The sequence below is a fragment of the Paramormyrops kingsleyae genome, chromosome 14, assembly GCF_048594095.1.
Source record: "Paramormyrops kingsleyae isolate MSU_618 chromosome 14, PKINGS_0.4, whole genome shotgun sequence".
In the NCBI taxonomy this organism is placed as follows: Eukaryota; Metazoa; Chordata; class Actinopteri; order Osteoglossiformes; family Mormyridae; genus Paramormyrops; species Paramormyrops kingsleyae.
In genome coordinates, this window is record NC_132810.1 from 285862 (window position 1) to 300955 (window position 15094).

Here is a 15094-nt window from a genome sequence, read left to right on the forward strand (position 1 = left end):
CTCTTTTAAACAGGCTAGCTATGCTTACAAACAGGACACATTAAAAAAGATGACTTGGTCTAAAAACTTCACTTTCAGATTCGGGATTTAGTGACTGATGATTTAAGGAAAGTTGCCGCAGTCAGGTACAGAGATTTTTGTCATTGAGGCAGAATCTCGGCCTCTGGTTTTCCTTACCTAAAAGTGCATTGCGTCCGGTCTCATCGGGAAGAAATCGGCCGTCCACAGCGCACACGAGGATGTGGTCCGGCAAACTGGGAGACTTGGCTCCCACAAGCAGGAATCCCGGTGGGACCTCCAGCAAGTCGTTGGCAATCGATGCTAGCCGTAAATCTTTCCCTGACTGACAGAATCCTGAAGTGAAGAAAGACACAAATAACGTCAGGCAGTTAAAGGCAGTTTCAGCGAGAAACAAAAAAAATCTGTTATGCTTCAGGTAAGTGAAATTTAATCCATCTATTCAATATAACGCTAATCCAGTAGCCTATCCCAGGAAGCAGAGGGCACACGGACAGGGATGCCATAGATGGGATTCCGCCTCATTGCAGGGCACACTCCACGTGCTGCGGGCAATTTCTAAAACTCAGTCAGTGCATTTTTTGATGTTTTTGAGATGAGACCGCCAATGACCAAAAGTCATGCTTCCTCATCATATCTTACGATACAGGGAATCAAACCCACTCAGTCCTCAGGTAATCCAACGAAGGTCTTTCATTGAATTTCGAAAGGTCCACTGAAATTTTCTCGCAAACATATCCTGTGGCCAGAGTGAGTTTCAGAAATTCCCTCTTCAATCAGGTTAGCTACAGTAGGAAATCGGAGGATATTCAAACATGGGAAGGGCATGCGAGCCCCAAACGAGGAGCCAGAGCGTAGGATTACAGCAGTTCATAAAATAATGATAAAAAATAGAAAATACACAAATAAGAGTAGGTTACAACAGGTAAGTGAAGACCACAAAAAAAACAATGTCACTGGTACTGGGTCTATTTGCCTTGATGTCATGGTGACAATATAAAGCAGCTGTCATTCACTACCTAAAGTCAAGCACCAAGAACAATGGTACATCCATCAGGTGGGGAGCAGGGGGGGTCTGACTTACCATCGGTGGTGCAGGAGCCCTCTGGTGGGGGCTTCATCTGGTAAGGGATGGGGGGACTGTTGGACTCTGAACTCTCTTCTTCCTCTTCCTCATTGTCTGGTCTTCCTGCTAAAAAGAGACATGATCAGCACCAATTCCTGGAGAGTCGGTACAGATCCAAGGCATAGAGCTCAACGCAAGCCTGTGATACGGTCTTCTGAATACCTCTGCAGTGCCACTCAAGCGACATGGTCATAGCAAACGTCAAGTGTCAGGTAAAGTGGCCACACCAACCATATACAGTAACAGCATGCAGTGATACAAAATAACATTCCCCAGGACCACAGTGCTACATAAACACATAAATTCAGAAATAGACAGGACAAGTGCAAAAAGAAAAAAACAAACAAATCAACACACTACGCAAAAGTAAACGATGCGTTTAAAACAGGCAGTGATGTTAGCAGCAGAGCTGCACGTGGGCACTGGGGCATCCTGCAGTCACATGGCTAATTCTACGGTAATGGAATCACAATCAGACCAAATCTGGCTGCAACTGGAAAAGAACTGAAATGTTTTGCATGAGATACTATCAGTTCTCTGCAATTGTATCCCTGCTATTAAATTATACTGCATATTGGGTTGCCCTCTTCACTAAATACACAACATTTTGGTAACGGAATTACCTGTATACCTGCCGATGTAACATCACAAGCATTCAGTCTAAACGATGTACTAAGCACAAGAATACTGTAATAATACATGATGCTACTCTGCAACTCAAAATTGTTAGCTGTCTCCTGCCAATTTAAAAGAACCAACCTTCTTGGGTAGAAGCATGATGTTCTGCTTCCAGATACAGCTGGGAGAAGACAGGTCGAGGGACGACGTTGTTGGAGCGGAGGGATGCCTCAATGGAGTTATGCAGCACCTCCTCAAAGCGCGTGGTCCGCAGTTGCCCAGCGTAAGAGTTGCCCATATTCTTCAAATAAAACAAAGAGACAAAGACAGTCAGAACCCAGGAGGCCAACACTGTGCCGTCATGGCTGCAGAATCCCGGGAACATCAAACTGCAAAATCCAAAAAACTTCTCCCTTGAGTGGAGAGCAAAATAGTGAGGTGGGCGGGAAAGAGAGGGAGGCAAAAATGAGAGGGGGAGAGAGAGAGAGAGCCCGTGGCTAATCAAGAGGAGGGAAAGGGCCAGAAGTGCCAGACACATTCGCAGACCTCCTGCGATCATCTGAAAACAGGACACCTATAAACAGCAACCAGCACTGCCTTTCCATTAACATTAATTACACTGATGAAAACACATAATGCTAAACACCAAACTATATCCCTGCTTTTTAAAGATTTAATTATCTTACTTTATCGTTGTTCCCTTAATTATTCATATGTACCTCGAAGAATCACTAGGGAATCAAACACATTGAGTTTTGTTGTAACTTTTTACACTGACAATAATAATTTCTACCTTACTGTTTTTACCTTTATATAAATGCTTTTCTCTTAAGAGAAGAAACCCGGGACTACAAATGAAAACTAGCCTTTTGGCTAACTGACATATTTAGAGTGACGTTCTTAATATGCATTGTCCCTGTCAAATAAACCAACTATCCAACAAACAAACAAACAAACACACAAACAAAACAAACAGTCATCTTCAGCCCAATGCTTATTATAAGAAGGTTCCTAAATTGTGTTTTACACTGAATGCAGTTATACAGGTTAAAACAGTGATCTTAATTTAAAAACTTTAATCTTGTGGTTGACAACATGACGAGTATGAACTTATAACTGTCTTGTAAAACTCAACTGAGCTAGTATGAGAATTCTCAGACAGAAACCCTGGTGCGGAAACTCACCTCTCACCTCCTGAAACAAACAGTTAAACAAACAGTTTTCCTGAAACAAACAACCCAGTTCAAGCTGCAGAAGGCAAGTTAAGAGGCTAAATGTCCTGCCGTCTATTGTAAATAACACAATACACACATAAAAAAGGCAGAAGACACCAAGTGCCAATCAAAAAGTGTACCAAAAGGTCACATTTTCTGTCCTCTCTGGGTTCGTTGTTCAAATTTCAGTTTGTTTACATTTGTTTGAATGTGATGTCACATATTTTTTGAAATCATATGAAGTTTCCAAGCCTGTCAAACTCCTGTCTTCTTGCACGGGTGGTCAGACCTTAACAACAAGCTTATGTCTGCCTTGTATCAACAGTAAATAAAAGATCATTTTATTTGGTCTAATTCCACTACTGCTGAGAAATTATATCAGCAACAATCACAAGAAAACCCTCCCATCCAAAATCTGTGAATTTTGCCTAAAACCATTTCCCACAAATCACCACAAAATATGAAATGTCTTCATTATGCAAATTTGTCCATGAGTCACAAAGCCAGAAATTCTCTTTTGAAACGGATTTTATTTGGCTACTTCTCTTATTCAGCATAGATATCTTTCTCTCCCCATCATTACACCAGAGACAAAAGCAGTTTTAGGACTTGAACCTATTATCATGTAGCCTCAGGACAAACAAGAATTAGTCTAGACTCCCCAAAGCAAGAGACAGATTCCAGTGAAAGGAATATTGCACAGGACGATGTTGACACATGCCAAATTAATTGAATGACTATTTCATAGTCGTGTCATAAGTCGTGTCTGCAAGTTCTGCAGAAAGTAGTGTCTAGTGAGACTGAATTATATACACTTATACAGGCTATATAAATTTAACAGATTTAAAAAAAAAATTCTATTGAACGTAGGTTTGGTTTCACCATTGGAAAGGATCAAATCAGCCCCAAACTCCCTGCCCCCCTAAACACATACAATACTCCCACAATATTGGTCCTTACATGTCCCTATCATCCATACCCAAATCTACACCCCTTGGTCTTGTGCAATGCAACAGCCTCTAAATTTCTCTCTCATTCTCTTCACCTTCAAACACTTCAACTCTTCAGCCTCAAAATGAGTTTCTAGACAAGTTTGCCTGGCTCAGTCGCAACACATTAGACAAGCTCTACTTCCTTAAGATCTTTAGTATCCCATTTAAATTGCTCTCTGGCGGCCAAATGAACAACTTGGTTGGGGCTGGACTGCTCTCCTTAATTTCCCACTTTTTAATGGTCATCTAAACTCGGGGTGGGGTAGGGAGGGGGGGGGATGAGAAAAAGCACCAAACAATGGCCGGGGGGATCCAGACGAGACACTGGGACGTGCTCTAGCAGGATTTTCAGATGTGTGTGACAAGCAGGTGGCAAAGGCCCTTTTATCTGGCCTGGCCCTCCGGAGGGATCTCTTCCTATTGTGTCTGTTTATGACCCCAGACCACAATGGCCCCCCCGTCCAAACTGACCCCCCACCACCACCACCACCACCACCACCACCACCTCCACCAGCCATCCACCCAACACCAGGCTGCACATGCAGGAAATACTCCCCCAGCCCATAAAACCCCCCCCCTTCCTTTGCATTATAATAACTTACAACGCCGTGTGCTTCCTTCTTTAAGTACCATTAAAGTCAATAAAAAATGTATGCATATGAAAGTGGAAATTTTTGTTGGTAGAGCTTACTATATTACGGAAGAGACAATAGACTTTGAACAATTAAAGACAGAAAATACACAAACAGAAAGGTGTAAATGTACCAACACCCCCCTTTGGCACACCAACAAAAAAGCAGTTATAGAACTATTCAAATTATTAATCAACATATAATTCATAAACATAACTGACTGCTGAAATGCTTTGGTCTCAAGGCTTTTTCAAGCTGTGAGCTAATTGCTAATGAAAAAGGTAGCGCTGGACGTACGAGCGAAGTGCGAAAGCCCCGTCTAGGTGAAAGCAGACCTTTGAAAAGTCCACCAGTGGGGTTCCACTCTTTCCAGCCAAAAAAAAACTGTTACTTTCACTGCCCCACTTGAAGGAGAGAAGGATCAGGAGGCTGTAAAAAGTATTAGCCCAGAGGAGGTGTGTGGCTGGGAAGGTGTGTGAGGTTGTGGGGGGGGGCTTTGGAATTAGATGCACAAAAAAGTAAGCGGCCATTCTGGAAGCGGGGGCGGGGGGGATGCAAATATTATTTATGTGGTGAACTAGCTTGAGCATGGAGAGGAAGGGCCCTTGTTTTCAGACTGTGTCCTCAGTCTCTCTGCACAGGCCATTCCAGAGCAGCAGGGCAAAGGGCATGCCTAGATAACAGTGTTTGGCCAGTGCTTTGATGTGTCCCCCTCCCCCCCCCCCCTCCCTCCCTCCCTCCCTCCCCAGAAAAACAGAGACAATGGGGCTCTGAGGGGGTGGCCAGATCCCCCGGGCCGATTCTTCCCATCACCTTTTGACATACTTCAGGCCTCTGCCCCCTGACCTCCGCCCTCTGACACAAAGATCTCATTTCAGGGATGACCAGTTGCATTCAGACTTATATTTTCTAGCACTTGGGCCCCTTTAGTTAGGTGAGGGGGGGGGGGGTTGCCTAAAACTGAGCAGCTGCTTTGCAAAGCTATATTACGTCTTGCATGTAAACTAGGCCTGTCCTTCAGTCGTGTTTTACAACATGTGTAACCGTTTTTTTGGGGGGGAATTTAAATCCTATTCAAAATGGAATCTGCCCGTATGAGGCAGTTCATAGCCAGGCTGGGTTCTCAGAAGGCCTTCTGCAGCCTCAAAACTGAGCAGCCACCAGACATATATCGTGGTCAGGATTTTTAGTTTCTGGACCTGAACTATCCACCTCTGCTTAAAGTGGAACAAAGGAAGATGTGTGGACTGGCTCTCGCTGAGCCCCAGCGCTCTGCCGTCCATCCAATCGCCGACCTGGAACCTTTGAGTGGCTGCTGCAGTTCTACCGTCAAACTTTCTCCTAATTTGAAGCAACACAATAAAAGTTGCTTCAAGGCTTTTTTCCACATGTCTTGCAACACAATGTTTCCTTTTGCTCACGGAAAGTCATCTTTACAAACAACCACTGACAAACATTTATGACAGCAATGACACGAATTGCTGATATTTCAGTAGACAGCATAGCAGTTCAGGTGGATATCAGCATCCACGTCCTACTCTTGTTAAAATACTTCATGGCGTCATAGAACTTCACCAGCAGCACAATGCTGACCTTGCAAGGCACCCAAACGATAATTTTGTCTAGCTTTGTTTAGTCTAGGTGGAGAAATATCAGCGAGACTGGACAACCCCAAACTAAAGAAAACATTAAATAAATGTCATTTTAAAGGATATTTGGCAAAATCTACATCTTAAAGATATTAAATAGAACCAGTGTTAGAGCAATTTAACGGAAGATCAAACGTAAAAAAGAAACTTATTTGGACAAGTAAGTTGATACCATTTCGCATAGAGGCTAGAAATTGTCCTAAATCAAACTGCAAAACGATACTGCAGACGAATTAAATTGTTGTATTGTACTTCATCAGAGCAACATCGCTGTGATGTAGCCTATCAGGTGACAAAATAATTTAAACTAATAATTCAGCTTACTGCCCATGATTTCCTGGCCAAGAACTATCTGCTAAAGGTTTTGTGAAAACTAGTTTTGGAAAGAATAACTGCCGACGTAATATTACTCCATTTACACTTTGAATATAACCACTTTCATACATTAAAATACACGAAATCGGAGCCGATTAAGCTATTACGTTTCTTTTAAAATATAAATAGCCCGTCAGAGTTACTAAATGGCTGATCTATCAGAATTATGATTTAGCCTAAAGCAGCCGTTTTACCGTTGCGATACGTATGCCTTCAGTTGCAAGTTTTATTTTTTGGCAATAAGAGCGGCACACGAAAACACTTTATTATCTGTCATGGCAAATTCTCAATGCACTACAACTACGCCACCCATCTTGTTAACAGATAGTCACAATATTATGGAAAAGAACAGTTTTCAACTTTTGCAAGTGATCATGTTTCGGTATACGTTAGAATAGTTATCAATAAGCCACATCGCATTTCTGTATTAATATAAGGTTATTAGGTACAGCAAGATGGCTGCCAGACGTCAATCAAATCCTCTACAAGCAGGTATTGTAAGATTTCGCATAATTTCAGTTGTATTTATCAGTTTCATGTGGTATCGTTGTTTCACTTTGATGATGCAATTATCCATTTTATGTATTTATTTATGCGTGCCACTTTGTAAGACAAAGAAAAATGAAATAAGTAAAAATTACAGAAATAATAACATCATTATAAGAATTATGCGGAACTTTAACATACTCTGAACCCTAAAACAGAGAAGTCCTCTCGCTAACTATGGACTTGTCCCTGGGAACGATGCAAGAACAGGAAATAAATTCACTCTTTCCATCGTACTCCTAATTTACATTTAAAGATTTCTGACTTGCATCCCATTTCACATAACCTCAAATATACTTTTGAGGAGAAAATTCACAAGTGGAGCTTAATATCTTTTCAGCTGACAGCTGTATCAGAATACAGCAGACGGACCGGAATCAAATGCTTAGCGATAGATCGCTTTGGCTTACAAAGCTAGAAGATCCGTTTATTTATGTGACGCAACGTTTCGATAGTAAACCAAAACAAAAATAAATACTTTCACCTTACCTCTGTAGGCTACCAAGTGCGGACTCCACAAAAATATCCTAAGGTGAATTCTCTGGGGTGGATAAATCATTTAATGATCTCTGATATACGCCTTGCCAATTCCTGCAGGTTTCACTGATCTACCCACAAGCGGCAACTAATAAACCGTGCGTAGCGTTTAGTCGAATGTGATTCCTTGGGGTAATTACTTGACCCCCTAGTCTGAGCCACAAGTGGTATAATCTAAGTTGAAAGGCCCCTACAGATCGGGAGAAACCAAGTTGATACAGGTGAACCGGCACTGAATTTGCATAAAATCAAGTGTCATAAACATCTCTATGTACTTGCTGAAATACCTGAATTTCTTCACTAAATAAAAGACACCATATAATACTTGCACAGATTACACATAGACATTAAACATAGCATTTTAGCATAGAATATATATAATGCTGCAGTACATACAGTTTAACATGTATCTATTACAAGTAAATTTGTTATCAAGGATAAAAATAATTTTAAAAAGTTTTCATCGGAAGTTGCCACTGCACTGGATGTACGCTTTGCTTATAACACACGCATTTGCTAGTCTCGAATCTGGAGAATAACATGGATCAATGTCTCCCCCTAATGTAGATTTATGGTATTTTGGATTTTATTCAAGTGTAAGGAAAGTGATTTATACGGATGATAGACGGATATTCCTACAAAAATATTCATTCAAGTAAATTCCATACGAGTATCACCTTCAAAATATTTGTAATCTAATAATTAGTTTATATGCTGGACAATAACAAAAAGTTTGAGAAACGCAGACTTACAACGGGAATTCAGTATGCACAATTCTTACAAAAATTGAACTAGCAAATATTTTCTTCTATATGTGTTCCATTGTTTAATCCAAACGCACGGTGACACTTTAACAATATAATAATAACAATTGAAAATAAAATGCATTTAAATTGATTTACAAATCCTTTCAAGGTTTCAGGTTTAAGGGAAATTTTTAGTTGTTTATTCCGACTACGTCTCCTTGCGACATCCGGTCAAGATGCTGACTGGTCCTGCCCAGACCCTTGTGATACAAAGGATACAGCATTCTGCATTCCATTAAACACTCGCCAGCACCTACAGCGGCGGCGCCACATATCCATCCATCCATCTGTTTATTTATGTGTTTAATTGGTTGTCCTTTTTATTTATGCTTTTGTTGATGGCTTCTTCTGAAACTACCGAGGACTTAATTATAAACTACGTTAGGCTATTAAAACTTTTTACTTTACTTGACTACTATATTTTCCCACCTGCGTTTGAGTAATGTGTTCCTTTTTCCCACGTTTGTGTCATAAACGGCTGTAATATATCAGAAATGTAAAGAATTTTAAAGTTGTGAAATAAAGTAACATATACGGGCTACAGGTGTTAGTGTTAGCTAGATATTAGTTAGCCTAGCCTATATGTGTTATTAAAGTTGCCAATAGGCTATCCATGATCGTGTGGTTTAACCCTATGGAAATCGACAAAGTAATTAATATTTGGTTAGATGACTAAATGACTGTTATAATCTATCTATGTCTGTCTCATTTAATAGCACCATGTTATTGCTTCAACGTTGAATTATAGTTAAATGCGTTGAATTATGGTGAGTGTTAAATTATCAACGTTGAAACCGAATTGATTTTTGGTCATATCTTCAATATTGAAAAATTGATGGTGGCGAAACTTTGATTCAATGTTGATATAAAGTGAGAGACTGAAGATCAACGTTGTTTCAACCTTTTTGTCTGATATGGAATCAATGGCATTTCAACATATGTGTGCTGTCTGGGTCACACCCTCTTGTAAAAACTCTCCGTCATTCAGTTAATGCCAAACCTTAGTTCTTTCTTTTAGCCAATCGATAATACAAACTCCATACAAAATGATTTCACGGTATGTTTTTGTTAAAATTGGATTTTTTCTTCATATGGTCAGCGGCATGTTTAGATAAAAAACAAAATATAAAATCCATGTTTCCGCAGAGTTACACTAAAAAGCAAAACACAGATCTGGGAACTATTGGGGTGACTGGGTTGGACGAAGGTCATCGCTCATTTTGATTTCTTGCTACATGTTCATTGCAACTAATACCGATAGGGAAATAGACTCAGTACAGGCATTAAACCAAAGACAGATTCACAAATCACCCTCTATGACAAGATTATACATTTGGCATGAACATTTCCACATAGGCCTACTGTCACCCACAGACAAGCTGTTACCACAAAAATCATATATATATATATATGCCTATATCATTTTTTCCCTCCCCCAGTCCCCTTTTTCCGTCATCTGTCATTGTGACAGGTCCTCCCTCCCCCACTAAGTGCCTGCAGGCGAGTCAGGCCGTCAGCGGCGACATGCGACACTTTCAGCTTGTCATGCGCTAATGCAAAGTTCCGGAGGAGCCGGGAGTGTATCCATCTTCATCTGCCCGACTCGCACGACCGGCGATACTTCTGCTAGAGGAGCCTCCCTCCTTTATAAAGAAAAAAACAATTACAAACAAGTCTGTCAACAATTTACCCAAACGCACCTCATTAGCCAGCTGGACTGCCATTCACGCACGGGATGCCGAGTTTTTAATTCCGGTGAATCGGCGCGTTGCACGCCGGAGCGGGCTGCTAACGAGGATGCTGGGGAGCTGGAGCCGCTCCAGCCAGGCGGGCGGTGCCAGTGATTCATCGGGCTGGGCTGTGCCCGGGTCCTACGCCCCAAGGGGAGATAATAAGGCCATTTATATGGGTGTCACCCAAGGGGAGTCGCCTGCACATCTGGGCCCTGAAGGGCAGCCCAGACAATGATAGCTTTGGAGATCAGATTTATTGAGGAAAATGAGCACGTTTCTAGCCATCTGGTTCGTGCGGCTTTTCGCTTCGCTCTGTGCTCGCTTGACCGAGGTGAGGAGCGAGTTAATCGGGGTTTCAGAGGAATACAGGCCCCTTTCCCACATTTTAGTTTTTAATTACGCTACGAGGCCCGAGTAGTGTTCAAAGCCGTGCTTTATCAAATGGGCATTAGATACCGATCCTCTGCACATGGAAAGAATGAATTGATAATAATTAATCTAGGGGTGACCGAGAGTATACAATTCACTTTTATTTGTGACCCATATAGCTACATAACTACTTTGGGGCATTTTGTTGCAGGTTTGGGATAGGTAATCATGTAACACATGTAACACAATGACCAAAGTCTCTTGCGGGTTTTTACCTTGTGTGTAAATTTCTCTGCGGATTTTCTTCTTTTTCCCAGGTAAAATATTTTCACGAGGCCCAGTGAGTTATTCACGTCTGCAAATGGAAAGTAATATATTTTCTACCCAGCACTAACCACCTGTGTTAAAGATGTGATCAAGCATTCTCACATCCTGTGTGCATTAATTCATAGTTCTAATGTTGCGTGAATCCTATGTAGAAGTTCTCGTCAACTGCAAAAATGCGACGGTCATAAGTCTGCAAATGAGAACCTAGCCAATTTAAGTACTAGCCCAAGAAAAAAGACTGCAATTTATACATAATGATTACCAAAGTAATTTGAATAAAAAATCACTGCGATTTTGCAAGCTGTAAAGCACATCATTACTGTTAGGTTTTTACACACTGGCATAACTGTAGATGCGCTCTGCGAAGTACAGAACCTTAACAAAGTCATTAAATCCATTTGAAAGCAGCCTCATTTGAGGAGCAATAAAATTTTTAATCATTTTATTACCAAAAGAGTATTTAAGAAGTAGCTAATTAAATGCCAAAGGCAGGTTATCTAAGTTTAACCTTCAGAAAGAAAACGATGTATCAAAGTCTGCCTCTGGCATTGTGGCAGAGAAATGTCATCCTCGATTATTTCCCACACCTGAAGTGGCAGGTGGCCTTTTCTGTGGCGGCACGGGAAAAAATTGGGTGATTCAATTAACGTTTTTCTTTATGCGCCGGAGAAGGTGCAGCATGACGCGTGGGAATTCCGACGGGAGAGGTGCAGTACGACAACTGGTTTCCCTACCTCAATGTGCGTCCGCCGGCGGAGCGGTTCTCCTCGTGTCAATTAACAAGAAAATGAAGGCGTCTGATAGACGAGGTTTTTGGAAATAGAGAAGATGCGCTATTTGTAATGTCTTAAAAACGGATCTTAATCCTGTCACAGCACGGTGTCATTGACAGGGGACGACTGTGAGCATATGCCATGGTTGCATGGGCAAAAAGTCAGAGTTTATCTATATATTCAACAGACTGACGTACGTATGCATTTGACTTATGTAGTGGAAGGAGTTTTGCATAGCATACTATCAGTTCTCCTACAAATGACTACAGTATGTTAAAATATTTGGTATAGGTACTCTGTGTAACACCATAATGTTATTGAACCTGAAGGAGCCCTAAATATTTGGTATAGGTACTCTGTGTAACACCACAATGTTATTGAACCTGAAGGAGGCCTAAATATTTGGTATAGGTACTCTGTGTAACACCACAATGTTATTGAACCTGAAGGAGCCCTAAATATTTGGTATAGGTACTCTGTGTAACACCATAATGTTATTGAACATGAAGGAGCCCTAAATATTTGGTATAGGTACTCTGTGTAACACCATAATGTTATTGAACCTGAAGGAGCCCTAAATATTTGGTATAGGTACTCTGTGTAACACCATAATGTTATTGAACCTGAAGGAGGCCTAAATATTTGGTATAGGTACTCTGTGTAACACCATAATGTTATTGAAACTGAAGGAGCCCTAAATATTTGGTATAGGTACTCTGTGTAACACCATAATGTTATTGAACCTGAAGGAGCCCTAAATATTTGGTATAGGTACTCTGTGTAACACCACAATGTTATTGAACCTGAAGGAGGCCTAAATATTTGGTATAGGTACTCTGTGTAACACCATAATGTTATTGAACATGAAGGAGCCCTAAATATTTGGTATAGGTACTCTGTGTAACACCATAATGTTATTGAACCTGAAGGAGCCCTACATATTTGGTATAGGTACTCTGTGTAACACCATAATGTTATTGAACATGAAGGAGCCCTAAATATTTGGTACAGGTACTCTGTGTTAACACCATAATGTTATTGAACATGAAGGAGCCCTAAATATTTGGTATAGGTACTCTGTGTAACACCATAATGTTATTGAACATGAAGGAGCCCTAAATATGTTGACTTACAATGTTAATATTTTCTAAAACGGTCATAGATATAAAAGCAGAACGTCCTTTGCAAAGAGGAGCCTCATAGATACAGGGATACTAGATAATGCGATAAGGAGACTGGTTTCTCTGCCTGATATTTTTCGTACATTAATTAAGACTCAATATTCTCAATATTCAGTTTATATTCTCTGTGCTCAATATTCAGCTTATATTCACCGCATGAGCAAGAATGGGGTTATTTTCTACTTAGGCATGGAAAAATAGAGTGAAATATACATCTATGAAGTTCTCAATTATGCTGGTCTTGCCCTCCTTGCTGCCAGACAAACAATGGACAAACACCCAGTTATGGATTATATGTAATCCTGAGACCATCAGTCAAGGGCTGGTTGGGGCCCAGTGCAAGCTGGGTTATCTGTAAGACAGTTCACTGTGCTGAATTTGTCCTGGTTTTCCTGTCAGGAAAAAAAAGGCAAAATGCCTGCAATTATTTGAAAGAACTGTTATTAATTAAATTGCTCTGAAATGGGCTTTTTATTTTTAAGTAAGTAACTTTAAGTGGGTGGGGGCCTTTTTTGTCATGTTTTATTCTTAGTTACTTAGTTACATTAATTACACATGAGGAAGGGGGCAGGTTGTCATACTGTTCCACTCAAACAGGAATACCTGTTGAAAACGACAGAAGACCTTTGTATAGTTCATTGAAGGATATTTCAAAACATTTTTAAAAGTGTTAAATGGAAGTACTAAGGCTAATAAACTTAAATGCCTTTCATTTTTGTTCCATCCACAGGCAAAGAACAAAGGTAAAGGATATATCGGAGAAACTATTGCCTGAGAACAGCCACCCCCATGATCTTTAATAATATCCCACAAATTTGCCGCCACACCATATCGACGTACGACATGGGCGCCTGCTAATTTCAGCACATAGACACTCTCATGGGGGGGGGGGGGGGGGCAGTCGGCCCTCAGCCACCCTTGTCCTCTTCAGCCAGTGTCTCGTGTGTAGAAAAAAAAAACAGTTTGCATTGGGCCCGCAGGTACGAGTCGGCCGACACTTTCACCTTCACCCCGTCTCCTTCCTGGTCGCCCCCCCGCCAACCCTGAAGTGAGCTCAGCGCTGAGTTTTCCCGGGTGCGGGCGTAACGGGAACCGTAGTGTGGCCCGCTCAGCCTTATTAAAAGTGGAAGCTAGGCGATATTTCACCCCCCGGAAATATAACGAGATAGACAAGTGTGGGGGGCTAATCCAGGGGATGAAATTAGCAGGCGGAGAGCAGAGCTGCTGGGGATGATGAACGAGGTTGAACCAGCCGTGTGGACCGGCCGGCGTCCGTCGGGATAATTACGCCCTGGCTCCCGGGTTGGAATGTGTCGGCAGACTCCTTGATGGCTCTATTTCAATGGGGGCCTGCTTATGAAATACATAGTAAAAGCTATTAAAATTGAAATTGTTCTTGGGTGGTGTTGAGAGCGGGGGCTATTGACCCTATCAGCCGGTGTTTAATAAGGTTCTCTGCTCGTCGGCCGTAGATCGTCACGGGTGACGCAGAACCCTGGGCCCGCTGGCAGGTCTCTGACTGTTTTTTTTCCTTGTGTGACTCTGCCCCCGCTGTTCGGGGAAGATTTGGGTCCCTTTGATGGAATGTGCCATAAATAAACATATCCAGTGTTCTTTGTTGACTTCCTACAAGCGTAAATTAGACTAATGGTTAGCACTCTACTGCTACTCTGTTGCACTTTCTTTCACCGGATGTTTAAACGATCTGTATTTTCAAAATGAGTTTTTTATTTCTCAGGAGTGCTGCCTTTCACCCGCAAATTGCATTGGCTAAATGCGCAGGACGCGACAGCGAACTGTGACCTTGTCTATCTGCGGAAAGGAAAGGTCAGGAAAGGACAATGCATTAAAGTTGCATAAGGAGAAATGAAAACAATTATAACTCGCCTTCCAACATAAACACGCTAATATGCATGAGCAAAATTGCATTAGTGTGTTCCATTATTATGTTATGTGTTAAAAAGGACAATTATGCTCCTTGGATCATTGTCGGGTTCCATGCCAGATTTGTTTTTTTTTTTGTTTTTTTGTTAACAGGCAACTTTAATGGTAATGAGTAAATTACAGACATGTTGACACCACGTCTTTGCAATTTTGTTTTCTGACAACACATTGTTTTGGCTACATGCCCCACATCGACCGAAAATATCACAAAGAATGCTCTCTAAAAGTGCATCATTTAAACTTTGATGAAGCTG

General features: G+C 41.3%; 1 protein-coding gene across 7 annotated transcripts in view; it reads right to left on the bottom strand.

Moving 5' to 3' along the window:
• Positions 1-15094, bottom strand: part of greb1 (growth regulating estrogen receptor binding 1) — a 46420-nt gene that overhangs the window by 23673 nt on the left and 7653 nt on the right. For 4 of the 7 annotated variants that reach the window (XM_023834300.2, XM_023834301.2, XM_023834304.2 and 1 more), the window contains exons 2-4: positions 1904-2063; positions 1103-1210; positions 178-354 (exon numbers count right to left, since the gene is read on the bottom strand). In XM_023834300.2, the coding sequence (XP_023690068.2) occupies positions 178-354; positions 1103-1210; positions 1904-2063 (445 nt within the window). Of the gene's footprint in view, positions 1-177; positions 355-1102; positions 1211-1903; positions 2064-7659; positions 7880-15094 lie in introns of those variants that run through there. The other 3 variants (XM_023834306.2, XM_023834299.2, XM_023834302.2) reach the window with 2 other exon arrangements.